Here is a 15,526-nt window from a genome sequence, read left to right on the forward strand (position 1 = left end):
AAGGTGAATACAAAACATGCCTTCCTACAAGTGATGTGTTTGTAATCAATGCCAATGGACTCGAAGGCCTATGAGAAGTGCTTTCTGGTGTCATTTTCTAGCATGAGTGCTGTCAGCTGATCTTCTCTGGGCTTTCATCCTATACTTCTGAGTTGGTTTTGTGGCCTATCTTCCCTCCCTTCAGGACTGTTGTCAGGTCTCATTAGTCTTATGGCTCACACGTAATGGTTCATGTGGGAATAGAGATTTGAATGGGAAAGGCCATTGGCATGAGAACACAGAGGCCTTCAGGACCTTGCCCTGTCCAGAGTGCCTGCTCCCAATGCCAATGCTGTGTTGGGGTAGTGGTAATGAGGAGACTGTAGAGAGACAGAATCCATGTGAGACCTGTTAATCCTAAAATGTGATCCCAGGTGAAGCTGAAGGAACCTTACGGCCAACTAGGGATGACTTCAGACATCCATTTCTCTACTATGTAAATGATATACAATCTGGATGTAGACAAGGTTTTCAGTCAGTTGAGTGAATTGTAAAAAATAATAAGTCACAAAGAAAGTCCCAAAGTTCTTAATCAATGAGTGAACCCGGTGAATCCATCGGGTGTCTCTCCATCAGAAGTATAACCTGGCCAATTCCTCTCAAGGAGGTGATACATGTCTAATTCCCCTATTTGAAATGCATGATATCCCTTCCCTAACTTTACAATATCTAAATGTCATTTGAGTGAGGAATGACCATGGCCACTTGTTTTCCCTCAGTTCTGTGAAACAAGGAGCTAGAGACCTATCTGTACGATGCATTTGCTGAGGAAGACATGGCACACAAATCTATCAGAATATCTCAGAACTGTCCCACCTCTGTTATGCTAAAGAGTCCAGGCAAGGAAACCAGTACACTCTCTGTGCCCTGCAGTATTTGCCGTCAATGAACAAACAATGCATCTCCAAAGGGTTGTCATTTCTCAAGGGCATTGACCAGACACTTGCTTCAACATGAGATGACATTATATGTCTGGAAGGATCTGTCCTCTTAGCTCTAAACTCTGCTATACAGCCTCATTAAACAAGGTCTCTCCAGTACTAAAGCTCAATATCTAAAAGACTTTAGTACAGACATGTCGCAAGCACAGAAAATCTGGGCATGGTATCCAGTGGGGCTTCTCAAAAACAGCATCCCAAACACAGGCAATTCAAGAATATGTTGATGACCAGTCTTTGAGTCCTTGGCGATGGGTCTTTGCACAGGATGTGTTTGCATGCTGGAGAATGGTTTGAACCCACTCTACCTTATGCTGGCCACTAGGTATGTGCAAGTCCTGCTCACAGAACCCATGTCTTGTTCTCAAAATTGCACATAAATATCCCTCAAGTTCTTTACCCCTTCACAACTAGACTCTGCACACTATTATACTCACTTGAATACACAAACACACATATGCATACACACACACACACGCATGCACGCACATTTTAGAAATGGATCCATGACAAGGTTTATGGCAGGTTGACCTCCTCTCCCTAAAGGACAATATTCTAATACCAGAATCTAAACTGTCCAATGATGAGGGACAATCCTGGGCAACTCTCTCTCTCTCTCTCTCTCTCTCTCTCTCTCTCTCTCTCTCTCTCTCTCTCTCTCTCTCTCTCTCTGATACACAATGTAAATCAAGTTTCTGAGGACATGGTGTTTGGCTTTCCACATGAGGAGTCTCTATTACTATTTTGCCCTGAATGCATTTTTTCCTTGCTATCCTCACACCAAGCATTGGGTGATCAGAGTTAGTGTTTAAAATATGTAGATAAATAACCCAAAACCTTCCATTGGTGGGTGTGATATGAGGGTAAAAGGGGCTATTCTGTCATTTAAATTCATACTCCTGATAAGAGCACTTCTCACTAAGAATTGTAAGGTAGAAAAACCATTTTGAAGTTATTTTGTGCACACATTTGAAAATAGAAAGCTGGCCAGTGCACTCGCACTGCATGGGTGTGCAGAATATTGAGACATTTCAACTTTAATATTGATCCCCAGAACATTCAAAGTAATAACAATACTGAGATGAGGACCATGGCATTGTGGCTCTACCTTGTTCCTGGGGTCATTGGTCATTGGTCTGCCGAAACAAGGGAGACAAAGTGATGAAATGTGATTCAGATGCCCCACAGTTAGGATTGAAAAAACTAGGGAGCCACTTCAGCAGATAGCTCAACTTTATTCTGGGTTAACAGGGCCTGTACAGCCCTTGAAGCATGGGGTCGGGATTTCACAGGATAGGTGTACATTATTGGTTGAGGCTAGCTATTCCAGAGATACTTTATTTGAATTTGTCAGCATGATCCTCTCATATGGACAGGGACACAATAACTAATTATCCTGTGTGAACAAGGAGAGTGATAGTAGCGAACAGTGCCAAAGATCATATTCAAGATAAGGTTAAGATCTAGCCAATGGTCAGAATATTCTCCACAGTTGAGTGGAGAGTGTGATACGACTTTCTCACATACTCTGGTGCCTCACATTTGACCATGTCCCCTGGAGGGGAAGACCTGGTGGCACTCAGAGGAAGGACAGCAAGTCGCCAAGAAGAGACTTGATACCCTATGAGAATATATAGGGGGACGTAATCCCCCTCAGGAACAGTCATAGGGGAGGGGAATAATGGGAAAATGGTGGGGGGGAGGAATGGGAGGATACAAGGGATGGGATAAACATTGAGATGTAACAAGAATAAATTAATAAAAAAAAAAAGTAAAAAAAAAAAAAAAAAAAAAAAAGATAAGGTTAAAGACATTTGTGCATAAAGACTCCCTCCAGATCAGATGAGACAGAGACTTGGAGTTCCAGCTGAGGAAACGGTGTCCTTTAACTTGGGCTGAGGTCAGGATTCATGGTCATAAAAGTTTGCAACCTCAGTCATCCATTTCCTCCAACATGACATCATGGATTTTTTTTGCATCCTTGGTAGTACACACAGGACTGGGGATTGATATTAAATCTACACTGGAGGAAAGGACCTTGGAAATGTTTGAAGTGCAATAAAGAAAGACCTGAGAGTGCAAAGCTGCTTTACCTGACATAGAAATAATAATAGGCTATCCTAGGGAGTGGCGGAGTTCCAATCCTCTCACAATTTGGGAGACAGTACATAATAACACAACTGCATTCATGGAAAATGGAAGAAAACTAGATGCTGTTTTAAGGCCCTTCTTAGCTTGAGTTTCATGTTCTAATGGTTTAAACTCTCCCCCAGAAGGCTTCCTCTATGGTAAGAGCATAGCACTGAGGAGTGATTATGTGCAAGCTCCTTATATCACAAACTCCCACATGCACATTTCTATTCCTGAGATGAGACCTCAACACAAAAACACTGAAGAGAAGAAGCCATTTATTGGGGCTTACACATTCAGAGGATTAGAAGGTGTGTCCCTGTGGTGGTGGCAGTGGATGCACGCAGCTGAGCATGGCTACGGAGCAAGGACTGAGGCTGCAAATCTGAGCCATCTCAATGAGGCAGGGCACCAATTGAGAATGTCCTGGGCTTCTGAAATCCCAAAGCCTATCTCAGAAATATACTCAACTAGTACAATCCTTCCTCTTAATCCTTCCCAGATAACTCCAGCACTTGAGATCAAGGCTTCCCACATATGTCTGTTCTGGCATGTTGTTCATTCAAATGAAAGAAGTGGTATTGTGGGAAAGGCTGTACAGTTCTCCTTCGAAAGGAGAGATGTAAGAGTTTCACATTTTTAGGGCAACTAAAAAAGGAGAAATGGCCAGGCGTGGTGGCGCACGCCTTTAATCCCAGCACTCAGGAGGCAGAGGCAGGTGGATCGCTGTTGAGTTCAAGGCCAGCCTGGTCTACAAAGTGAGTCCAGGACAGCCAAGGCTACACAGAGAAACCCTGTTTTGAAAAACCAAAAACAAAAAACAAAAAAACAAAAACAAACAAACAACAACAAAAAAAAAAAAAAACAAGCCAAAACAAAAAGGAGAAATGAAGATTCATAACACTCATACCTGTGTGTTTGTTCCAAGGTCACATTTATTTAAGAATTACAAGATTTCCACTTCTCAAAACCATCACAAATGCCAGAGGTTTCATAGTTCCCAGATGAGTTTTTCCAGTGCAGAGAAACATTCTGGGATGTGTAGGTTTCAGAGATGGAAACTAAGTTGTGGGGCAGCGTATTTGTTTCACCAAAGAATATTAGTTAGAACAGACTCCTTGCAACAGCCTACAGGTTATGAGCAACAATTTATCTACATGAGGTCTATTTGATGCTTTAGGACAGAAGAGTGGAAAAGACACTCAAGATCATGAACTAGTAGAGCAGGCTGGTCTTGAGCAGGTGTGTCCATGGCAGCTGTTCTTGCCGCAATTTGTCTAGCATCATCCAGATTAAAAGCATTTGGACCCACAGCAGCAAGGTTGGCAGCAGCAGGGGCAGCAGCAGGTGGTCCTGCAGCATGTGGTCCTGCAGCAGGTGTTCTGGCAGCAGCATGGCTGGCAACAGCATGGCTGGCAATAGCACTGCATGGTGTCAGAGGCTGGAGGGTTGGTCTGGGTTGTCAAGAAGGTGGGTTGAATGGTTTGGAAGCCTCCATTCCCAGATGTGCTTTTATACCCAGCTGAGGGGACTCTGTCCTCACGTGCAGCATTCCTACCTCTTGGTGGTTTGTTAGGCATCCAGTTATGAAATGAAGTGAGAGTCTCTGCCTGAGTCAGTGTTCAAGGTGAGTGTAAATCATGCCCTCCCAACATGATGTATTTTGAACCAATGGCAATGGCCATTGATGCTTAGGGGATGTGCTTTCCAGTGTTGTTTCCTTCCAAGAAAGTAGTCAGGTGATACTCTCTGGGCTCATATTCTGTGCTTCAGAATTGGTTTTGTGGCATGTTTTTCCTTCTTTTGGGAGTGTCAGGTTCTCATTTGTCCTAATGGTGTCATGTGAGTACTGAGAATGTGAATGAGAAAAGCTATTGACGTCAGAACACAAAGGTCTCCAGGACCTTCCCACTCCTGTTTAGCTGCTCTTAATGCACCATAGTGTATATGTAGCTCTACTGGGATTATGGTAATGATGGGACAGTAGAGAACCTGACTCAATGTGAGATCTGTTGTTAACCATGAGAATCTGTCCCTACTTATGCTGAGGGAATATGACAGGATAGGATCGATAACTACAGACATTCATTTTCTCTTTCATCCCCTCATACAAATGACATACAATCTTGGCATAGGCCAGACTTTTAGTCTGTTGAGTAAGGGTAAAAATGAAATCACAATCAAAGCCCTGAAGATCCTTGATCAATGAGTAAACCGGGTGTAATTTTAGTGTGACCTTCTTGCAGAAGTATAAAGTAGCCATTTCCTCTCAGATATGTGCCATATCTCCTCTAGTTCCTCCATTTGCAATGCGTGACATCATGAGTCTAACCTTAATATATTTAAAGACTATTGCCTGAAGGAGTGGTCCTGAGCACACGGTTTTCCTCAGTTCTGTGAAACAAGAAGCTACAGAGCCATGTGTGAGAAGCACTTTCTGAGGAAGACGTGGCAGGCAAATCTGTTAGAGAATCTCAGGATTGTCCCACCCCTGTTATGCTGAAGAGTCCAGCCAAGGAAAACCAGAATGTTCTCTGTGGATTGCAGTATCTGCCATCAACAAACAAACACTGAATCTTCAAAGGCTTATCAAATCTCAAGGGCATTAACCAGATACATCCTTTGTAGTCTGATGACATTATGTCTCTGAAAGGATCTGTCTGCTTGCCTCAGAAGTCTGCTATCCAGCAACGCTAAACAAGATCTCTCCAGTATTGGAGTTCACTTTTCAAAAGACCTAAGTACAGACAAAGATGAGGCATGGAAAATCTGAAATGGTATTCAATGTGTCCCCTCAAATCCTGCATTCCAAACACAGGTGATTCAACAGAGTGTTGACATCCTGCCTTTGAGTCTTTGGTGATAGATTTTTGGACAGGATATTTTTGGGTGCTGGAGAGTGGGTTGTACCCATTTAAGTTTATGCAGGTCTCCCCAAACATGAACCCATATCTGTTTCTCAAAAGTTCCTGTGACTGTCTCTTAAGTTCTGTAGACCCTCACATCTGGACTCTACACATGTTTATACTCATGTGGGTACACACACACACACACACACACACACACACACAGACAACCATTTTTGATGATAGACATGACACCATTTGTGGCAGGTTTGACCTCCTGTCCCTGAAGTACAATACTCTAATACCAGAACCTAAGGTGTCCAATGAAGAGGGAAAATCCTGAGCCACTCTCTCTCTCTCTCTCTCTCTCTCTCTCTCTCTCTCTCTCTCTCTCTCTCTCTCTCTCTCTCTGATCCACATGTAAACCAAGGTTCTGAGAACATGGCTGTCTGGCTTTGCGTGTGAGGAGTCTTTATTGCTATTCTGCATGTCCCCCTGAATGGACATTTTCCTTGCTCTCCTCACACCCGGCACTGGGTTATCAGAAGGATAGGGTTTAAAAAATGTGGATAGATAACACAAAGCCTTCCATTGGTGTATGTGATGTGATGGTGAAAAGGGATATTTTGTCATTTGAATTCATATTCCTAATGAAAATTTTTCTAATTAATAAGTGCAAGGTAGCAAAAACAAGTTGCTCTAAGTATATTGTGGACATATTTTAAGATAGAAAGATGGCCAGTGCTCTTCCACTATATGAATGGACAGAAAATTCAGATGTGGAAACTTGGGGCTATGGCTCTTTAAAAATAATGGGTTGAATGGCACTAATGCGTAAATGAGGAGCATGGCTTGGTGGGTCTCCCTCTTTCCTTTGGTCATTGACCACTGGTGTTATTAACTAGGAAGCAGAAGCAATGAGCTGATGAGTCCTTTGGGTCACAAGTAGGATGGAATGCCAAATGGACCCACTTCAGCAAGATAGCTCAACTTTATTCAGGGGGAGCAAAGCCTATATAGTCCTTGGGGGATAGGGGTGGGTGTTAAAAGGATGGGTATAAATCATTGGTGAGGCTAGGGTTTCCAGGGATGCTTTATTTGATTTTGGAAGCCAAGTCCTTATGGTTGGGAACACTGTACCTAACTATTCTTTAGGCTTAGGAGGGGCATGATATAAGGGAACTATGCCAGAAGGCTATTTCTAGTTATGGTTAGAGGCATCTATGCCTAAAGACACTCTCCAGAAGGGGTCAGGCCAAGAGCCCCAGGGCCAGGTGTGGAGAGGGAGTACATCATCTAGTGCTGAGGTCAGAAAGGCTTTGTGGACATAGAGGACTGCAACCTCCAACAGCAGGCTCCTCCAACATGGCCCCATGGATTTTTGCATTCTTGGGAGTACACACAGGACTGAGGGTTGATGTTACATCTACCCAGGAGAGAGTACTTTCGATATGGTTGAAGGGGGATTAGGAAGAACTTAAGATCAGGAAGGCACTTTACTAAACAGAAGCCAGTATACCAAAAAGGCCAACCTGGGAGGCCTCAGTGCTCCAAGCCTCTCACAACTTGAGATGATGGTAGTGACAAGACTGTAGAGAAACAGAATCCATGTGGGACCATTTAAATAAAGAACTCATTTCAACCAAAACAAATGGGTGGATGGAAGATCACAGTGATGGCCACAAGAATTAGCTATGAGTCCATGTGATAGCCACATAGTCTAGGCTCACAACTAAATCTCAGTTACGAGATTAGATGTAGAACATGGACATAGCAACCGCACCTTTACATCCTTTAAGACACAGTAGCAGAGGGGTAACCAGATTGGGGAAAACCTCTAAAAGTATAAACTCAATGTTGTGCCTGGGACTGTGTCACATCTCCCCTCCTCCACAACATATTTCAATGGGATTTTAACCTCTAGATGACTACAGAGTTCTGTATTGAATATTATACTGATGAATTGGTTCGGGTCAGATTTACTCCAGAAGATAGCTGGTTAACCTGACAGTGATTATTATGGGCTGCTCCATGGGTAATATTTTGAATTGTCCAGTGTAGATAAAGCATGGAATTCTTTTTACAATACATTGGCTGGAATACAGAGGCTAATAGGGAATTCCTAGTAAGGTACATCTCTTCATGGCATTTAACTAGTTATCTGTATAGTTACTAGTCTATATTAGTTTATATCTTTTTGTGGTGGCCTTCAGTGTCTTTGGAGCATCACTATGGATCCCCAAATATTTACAACTGGTGTAAACAAAACAGGCTGGCAGCAAATTATTTGGGTCATTGAAAACAGGGCCCTAGGATATGCTATTCAACCTCATACTATACCATTCAAGCACAGATAATCTGGTAATATCACGCCATCATCCTCTAAATCCACAGCTGAATTGGGGTTTCAAACTTGGCTTGCTTTTTAGAGTGTACAGAACCTTTAGTTTTTCCACAAAATCCTTGCTGGCATCTCAAATGTATTTGTACTGGTTCCAGAGTATCTGATCCCTTCTCATTGAATCTTATAAACTCAGGCTCTATGGATTTGGAGGTCTTGGTTTAGGAGGTAATAAGACTCCAGGAGAAGTTCTGTGTGTTTCCTTGCATCAAAAGCTATCATTACTACCACCACGCTATATGCTGGATGTCAGTGGACAGTTCTGGTTGTCTAGTCAAAGAAAGGGGCTTTTTCAAATGTGACTCACCTCATCTCCATGAGAAAGGTGGAACACTGATGTATATCAAGGGTGAGATATCACATAAGCATTAGATGGCACACTGCTATAGCCTTGATGCTTTTGAGTCAGTTTTCTATTGTACAAGGGGAAGCAGCAGGGCATATGGTCTAGTTTGAACTTAGAAGTCAAGAGATCAGAGGTCTCCAGGTGTAAGTGTGCCAGCTGTATTAGCTTCTTTTATTGCTGCTGTAATAAAATAATCAGAATCTCTCATGGAGTGGGAGGTTTACTTAAGTGCAATCCTTCAATTCAGGGAAGTCGTGACAGTGGGAACTTGAAGTGGATGTTCATACTGTCAACAGCACAGAATGAGTGTGAGCTTTCAGCTACTTTATACCATCCGGGGAATGGTCTTTCCCACAGCTAACTTGGGTCTCCCCAAGTCAATTAACCCAAGGCATGTCCAGAGGTTAAGTCATTCCTCATTGGGTATCCCAATAAGGCTCATCTCCTAGGTAACTCAAGAACCCATCAAGTTGACAATTAACATTAAACACCACAGTGGCCCTTCAAGGCAAGTAACCCAGAACAGCAGACACGTGGCCACTGGCACACCTGCGATACTTTCTCTGGTCATGTTGATAAACCAGACACAATAACGAGAATTAGAGAAGCAGGTAGGTATGATGGATGTTGACACTATACACAAGGACTTTAAACCCTAAAATGTCCTCATTCTTCAGCTAGTGTGAGTGTACAGGGCAGGTAGCACAAACTGGATATGCTGCTCTCTAGATCACCGCCATCAGGTGTAGGTGCCACTTCCCGAAGGCATGCCCATCCTTCCTGCACCTACTCCTCCCTCCCTGAGTAGCTACCAGCAATGACAACTGAGAAAGCTGCAAAGGTCCTGCTCTTTTGCCTCCAATGGAGGAAGAGCTGTGGTCTCGCTCATACTTACTCTGCATCTTCCTCATGGGTCAAACGAAGCAGAGGCCACCTAGCAAGCATCTTAGCCCATGCTCTCGTGCTCTATCATCCTTTATTTAGTAAATCACTGGTTTCACCCTTATCGATCATTTGTACAGAAATTCCTGCCTTAGGTTATTTCTTCACACTCAGGCTCCTTTAGCCCATAACATTAACCGGTAAAACTTTAGCCTGTTTCACTGACTGCTTCAGGCCAGTCATCACTTAAACAGTGTCCATATGCATACAAAGCCTTTGCCACAGCATTTCTCCCATGCTTCAGACACACGGACACCAAGACTTGATGGCAAAACCCTATGGCTGATGCCACCACCGTACACACTGACTACAAGTTATGGATTAAGGGTTAAGTTCCTTGTTAGGATTAATCTTCCTCCTTCCTGGATGTCTTCATAGTATTGCAAAGTGTAATGCCAGCTGCTGGGGGAAAAGTAATCTTGCTCAGCTGTGAACCACACAAAGTTTAATAATGACCAGGATGGCAAGATTTGTCCACATGGGTAATAATCCCATGCGTTTAATGGATGTAACCAACCACATCCAGCCTGAAATAAACTCTTACCTCCCTGAGTTGATTTGGGATATTGTGTTCATCACAGCAGCAGAAACCAAACTAGAACACACGGGACCTCCATGTTGTGTGAAAAATATAGCAAGTGGCAGCAACATTGTGGTTAGCAGGAGTCTTGGGATATACGTTCTAAGCAGTAGACACAATACTGACAGTTACAATGTCACTTGTGTGGGAATTAGAGAAGTCACTGAGACCATAGAGGAGAGAAACCAATAGCGAGAGCTACATTCAGTATGAGATCCCAGGAAGCATCAATGGTCTAAGCTTCTCAAGACCTCAGGGACATTGGGAGGCCACATGCATTCTAGGGGAAGGGAGAAAGAACACGTTCTCACTCACCCTCTCACTGATCCACACAGAGGCTTTGACTCCTATGTAGGCCTCCTCTTTGTCAGAGAAAGTCATCAGGAAGTGGGTTTATGTTCATGGTCTATGAACCTATCTTTCTGTGTTGGGGGCAGAACGCAGAGGGAACAGGGTGAGTAAACTAGAAATTACTGCTGCAATTCGTTTGTTATTTACAGATGCACTAACTCGAAATTGAGCTGTGGGGATGCCCACATGAAAAGGAGAAACCAGGAAACATGGTGTCTTTATATCTGCAAATGCAAATTCTATATTTATTTAGCAAGTAAGAAAGTCTCCATTTTTAACAAAGTTTTCTATTGGGATGAGAGTCCACAAATTCCAGAGGAAACACAAACTTGTTTCATGTTGTAAAGAGTTGCTAAGCAGGTGGCACCAGAAAAAGCATATTTGGAGGCCAAAGCCAGTATCACTTGGAACAGAGGTTTTGATTGGCCTCTTGGGGTTCAGCTTATACATGGTCTACATCAGGAAAGGTGGATGATGAAGAACAGGAGACTGTGGGTGACAGTGCTCAGCAGCAAGAACCACTAGAGCATGCTGGGCAGCAGCAAGTGGTTCTGCAGCAGGTGGTCTGGCAACAGGGGGGACGGCAGCAGCTAGAGATGCAGCACTGGGGCCTGCAGCAGCTGGACACACAGCAGCTGGGGCGGCAGCAGCTGGAGATGCAGCAAGAGGGTCTGCAGCAGCTGGGGCGGCAGCAACTAGGGCGGCAGCAGGAAGGCCTGCAGCAGCTAGAAATGCAACAGCTGGGCCGACAGCAACTAGATCCACAGCAGCTGGAACTGCTACAGCAGGGGCGGCAGCAGCTGGAGATGCAGCACTGGGGCCTGCAGCAGCTGGACACACAGCAGCTGGGGCGGCAGCAGCTGGAGATGCAGCAAGAGGGTCTGCAGCAGCTGGGGCGGCAACAACTAGGGCGGCAGCAGGAAGGCCTGCAGCAGCTAGAAATGCAACAGCTGGGCCGACAGCAACTAGATCCACAGCAGCTGGAACTGCTACAGCAGGGGCGGCAGCAGCTGGAGATGCAGCACTGGGGCCTGCAGCAGCTGGACACACAGCAGCTTGGGCGACAGCAGGTGGGCTGGCAGCACACAGACTGACAGCACTGAGGCCTGCAGCAGCTGGGTCTGCAACAGCTGGACACACAACAGCTGGGGTGGCAGCAGGTGGTCCTGCAGCAGGTGGTCTGGCAGCAGCTGGGCTGGCAGCAGCCTTGGCCACAGCCCTCCTCAGAGCAGACAGAGCCACAACAGGAGTTGACCATGGTGTTAAGAGGTGGAGGTTCTGGGTGGGTTTACAAGAAGGTGGATTGGAAGATTTGGAAGTGGGAGTCTCCCTGAAGAAATCCCCTTTTATACCCTGCTGAGGGGCTGATGTCCTTACATGCAGCATTCTTTCCTTGTTATTGTTTATGTTAATAAATAGGTGATTATCAAATTATGCACGTTTTTTTTCCTGGATAAATTATCAAGGTAGATGGGAAACACAGTTTCTTTTCCTGTTAAGATTCCTCATCAGCTCTCAGTGAGCCATCACCTAAATGTCTTTCTTGTCTTAATTTCTTCCAAACAACTGTCATGTGACATCATGTGTTTATTCACTATATGATTCATTTTCATGGTGGATGGCTCTACTGTCTGTCTACCCTTAGATAACCATGACTATTAACAACCCATAATTGTTTCTGGTAACACAGGAGAGAAAAGGTTTGTCATTTGATGGCTCATCCACAATGCATGAGGTGGGTCCTAAGGATTAGAATATCAAGATCATTTGCATGAACAAAGAAATGTCTTCCTCAGGTGACTGTGACTCCTACCTTGCCTGGGCCAATTTCAAAGTGGAAAAATGGGGAAATGTTGATGTTTATCCACCCTCCTTTTTGCCAGATTGCCTCTAATAGTCAGTTATAGGGCTTCTCTTTACAGTGAGTTGCAGACCTCTACCAGCTCACAAAGCTCAGGTTTCCCAGCTCTGCCTGTGGGATCATTTCTCTGTTTTTGTCGAGCGATCTTTCTGGTTTAACAGAGCATTTGCAGTCATACCCTGACTATTTCAAGATGTGCTTTCCAACAACAGTTGACAGTCAAGTGCCATTGCCTCTTATTCTAACTTAAACCCGAATGTCCTGCTTTCAGCTGATTTCTGAGCCACAGAGCCTCCTGTTTCATGTTTCAAATGGTGGACTAGGATCCTTTCTTGATGTTCATTTGCACATGTAGATATGTGTATATACACACACTTGTGGGCATATGTCACACATACTTACATATGTGATGTATATGGAATATATACATCTGTACATATGCAATAGGTATACATACATATATCACATATATGAATGAAGGGAAATTGATATGTATCTATTGTGGGACACAGTAAATGCCTTAAAAAGCACAAAACAACCATCCAATTAGCTAGGTGAGTAATGTTTCAAAAATGAGAGATACTTCAGTCCCTCTGCTATCCTCTGCTGGTCAAGAAACAGACAGACAGAGGTTAACTGTGAGATAACATCATTAAATTTCTTAATTAGGATCTTTGCAAAGATTAATTTACATTATTTTTTGCTTTTTTCAATTTTTTATTTATTATAATTTATTTTCATTCTTATCCCTTCATTCTTATCTTCCCATTCTCATCCTCCTTCTGCCCTCTTCGCCCCCAGACCTCTGACAGGGGGTCCCTCCCCCCCACCATCCGATCTCAGCCTATCAGGTCTCATCAGAACAGCCTGCATCCCCTTCCTCTTTGTACAGTGAACAAATTGGGGGCTCCAGAGTTTATGCCAGAGGCAGTCTGTGACCCTCCCTCCTTCCCCCCAACCCTCACCAAATGAGCTGTCCGTCGGCTATATCTGAACATGAGGTCTAGGTTCTGTGCTTACAGTGTCCTTGGTTGATGCACCAGTTTGTGCAGGCCCCACTGGGTCCAGATTCACCACCCTTGATGGTCTCCTTGTGGAGCTCCTGATCCCTCTGGGTCCTTCCATCCCCCCAACTCTTCCAGACAAACTCTCAGAACTTTGTCCAGAGTCCAGCTGCAGTCCCAGTATCTGTTCTGATCCTCAGCTCTGTGCAGTCTCTCAGAGGACATCTATGTTGGGCTAATATCCACTTAAAATATCCACTTATAAGTATATACCATGCGTGTCTTTCTGGTTCTGGGTTACCTCACTCAGGATGATCTTTTCTAGTTCCATCCATTTCCCACACATTTCAAGATTTCCTTGTTTTTAATAGCTGAATAGTATTCCGTTATATAAATGTACCACAGTTTGTTTTTTTTATCCATTCTTTGGTTGAGGGACACATAGTTTGCTCCAGATTCTGGCTATTATGAATAAAGCTTCTATGAACATAGTTGAGCAGATGTCCTTGTTGTATGGTGGAACATCTTTCAGGTAACCCCAGGAGTGGTATAGCTGGGTCTTGAGGTAGCACTATTCCTAATTTTCTGACAAAGTGCCAGATTGATTTCCAAAGTGGCTGTGCAAGTTTGCACTCCCACCAGCAATGGAGGAGTGCTCCCCTTCCTCCATATCCTAGCCAGCATGTGCTGTCACTTGAGTTTCTGATCTAAGCCATTCTGATAGGTGTAAGATGGAATCTCAGGGCCGTTTTGATTTGCATTTCTCCGACAACTAAGAACGTTGAGCACTTCTTTAAGTGTTTCTTGGCCATTTGACGTTCCTCTGCTGAGAATTATCTGTTTAGCTCTGTATCTCATTCTTTAATCACTTTACAACCTGATCCCCACTTTCTTCTTCTTCTTCCACTTCCACCCTCATGTCTTCTCCCCCACTACTCCCCCATCTTTCTTTTCAGAAGGGGTGGCCCTCAATGAGTACCAACCCACCTTGGCACCTCAAGTCACAGCAGGACTGAGCACATTTTCCCCCACTGAGGCCAGACAAGGCAGCCCAAGTAGGGGAAAGGGATCCAAAAGCAAGCAATAGAGTCAGAAACAGCCCCTACTCCCATTATTAGGGGACCCACATGATGACCAGGATGCACATCTGTTACACATGTGTAGAGGGCCTAGGTCTGGCCCATGCAAGCTCTTTCATTGGTGGTTCAATCTCTTTTAGCCCCCATGGGTCCAGGTTAGTTTACTCTGTAGGTCCTCTTGTGGTGTCCTTGACCCCTCCAGCTCTCTCAAGCCTTCCTCCCACTCTTCCACAAAACTCCCAGAGCTCGGCCTATTGTCTGTGGGTCTCTGCATCTGTTTCCATCAGCTGCTGGATGAAGCCCTTCAGAAGTCAAGTTATGCTTGGTTCCTGTCTGCAAGCACAGCAGAGTAGCATTAATAGTGTCAAGGGTTGGTTCTCTCCCATGGGGTGGGTCTCAAGTTAGGCAAGTCATTGGTTGGCCAGTCCCTCAATCTCTTTTCCATCTTTATCCCTACACTTCTTGTAAGAAAGACAAATTTTGGGTTGAAGGTTTTATGGGTGAGTTAGTGTTGCCTTCCCTCCACTGGAAGTCCCACCTGGCTATGGGAGGTGGCAACTTCAGGCTCCATGTCAAACACTGTTAGGGAATCTTAGCTAAGGTCACCCCAATAGACTCCTGGGGGCATTCCCTTGTGCCAGAGATACCCCCCCACTGATATCAGCTCTCTCTCCAGTTCCTTCCCTTCCCACTGCCCCACCACTCACCCCTGCTCTCCCCACACCTGATCCCTGCCCTCATTATCCTCCCCACCCCTCCTCCCACACATCTCCCTCCATTTATCTATTTCATATGTCTATTTTTTCCTCTTCTGCATGAGATTCAAACATCTCCCTTTGGATTTTTGGGGTCTGTGGGTTGTAGCATGGTTATCTTGTACCTTATGGCTGATGTCCACATATAAGTGAATACATACCATGTGTGTCTTTCTGAATATGGGTCACCTCACTTAAGATGATCTTTTCTAGTTCCATCCATTTGCCCGCAAATTGCATGATGTCTTTGTTTT

At 44.4% G+C, this 15,526-nt stretch overlaps 1 protein-coding gene across 1 annotated transcript; it reads right to left on the reverse strand.

Annotated features, from left to right (window-relative positions):
- Positions 1–10,946: 10,946 nt before the first annotated feature.
- On the reverse strand, positions 10,947–12,058 carry LOC127200357 (keratin-associated protein 4-6-like). Its single transcript, XM_051158545.1, has one exon. It carries the CDS (start codon positions 11,829–11,831, stop codon positions 11,079–11,081), a length of 753 nt encoding a protein of 250 aa, XP_051014502.1. The 5' UTR covers positions 11,832–12,058; the 3' UTR covers positions 10,947–11,078.
- Positions 12,059–15,526: the final 3,468 nt, after the last annotated feature.

The sequence above is a fragment of the Acomys russatus genome, chromosome 16 (assembly GCF_903995435.1).
Source record: "Acomys russatus chromosome 16, mAcoRus1.1, whole genome shotgun sequence".
NCBI lineage: Eukaryota > Metazoa > Chordata > Mammalia > Rodentia > Muridae > Acomys > Acomys russatus.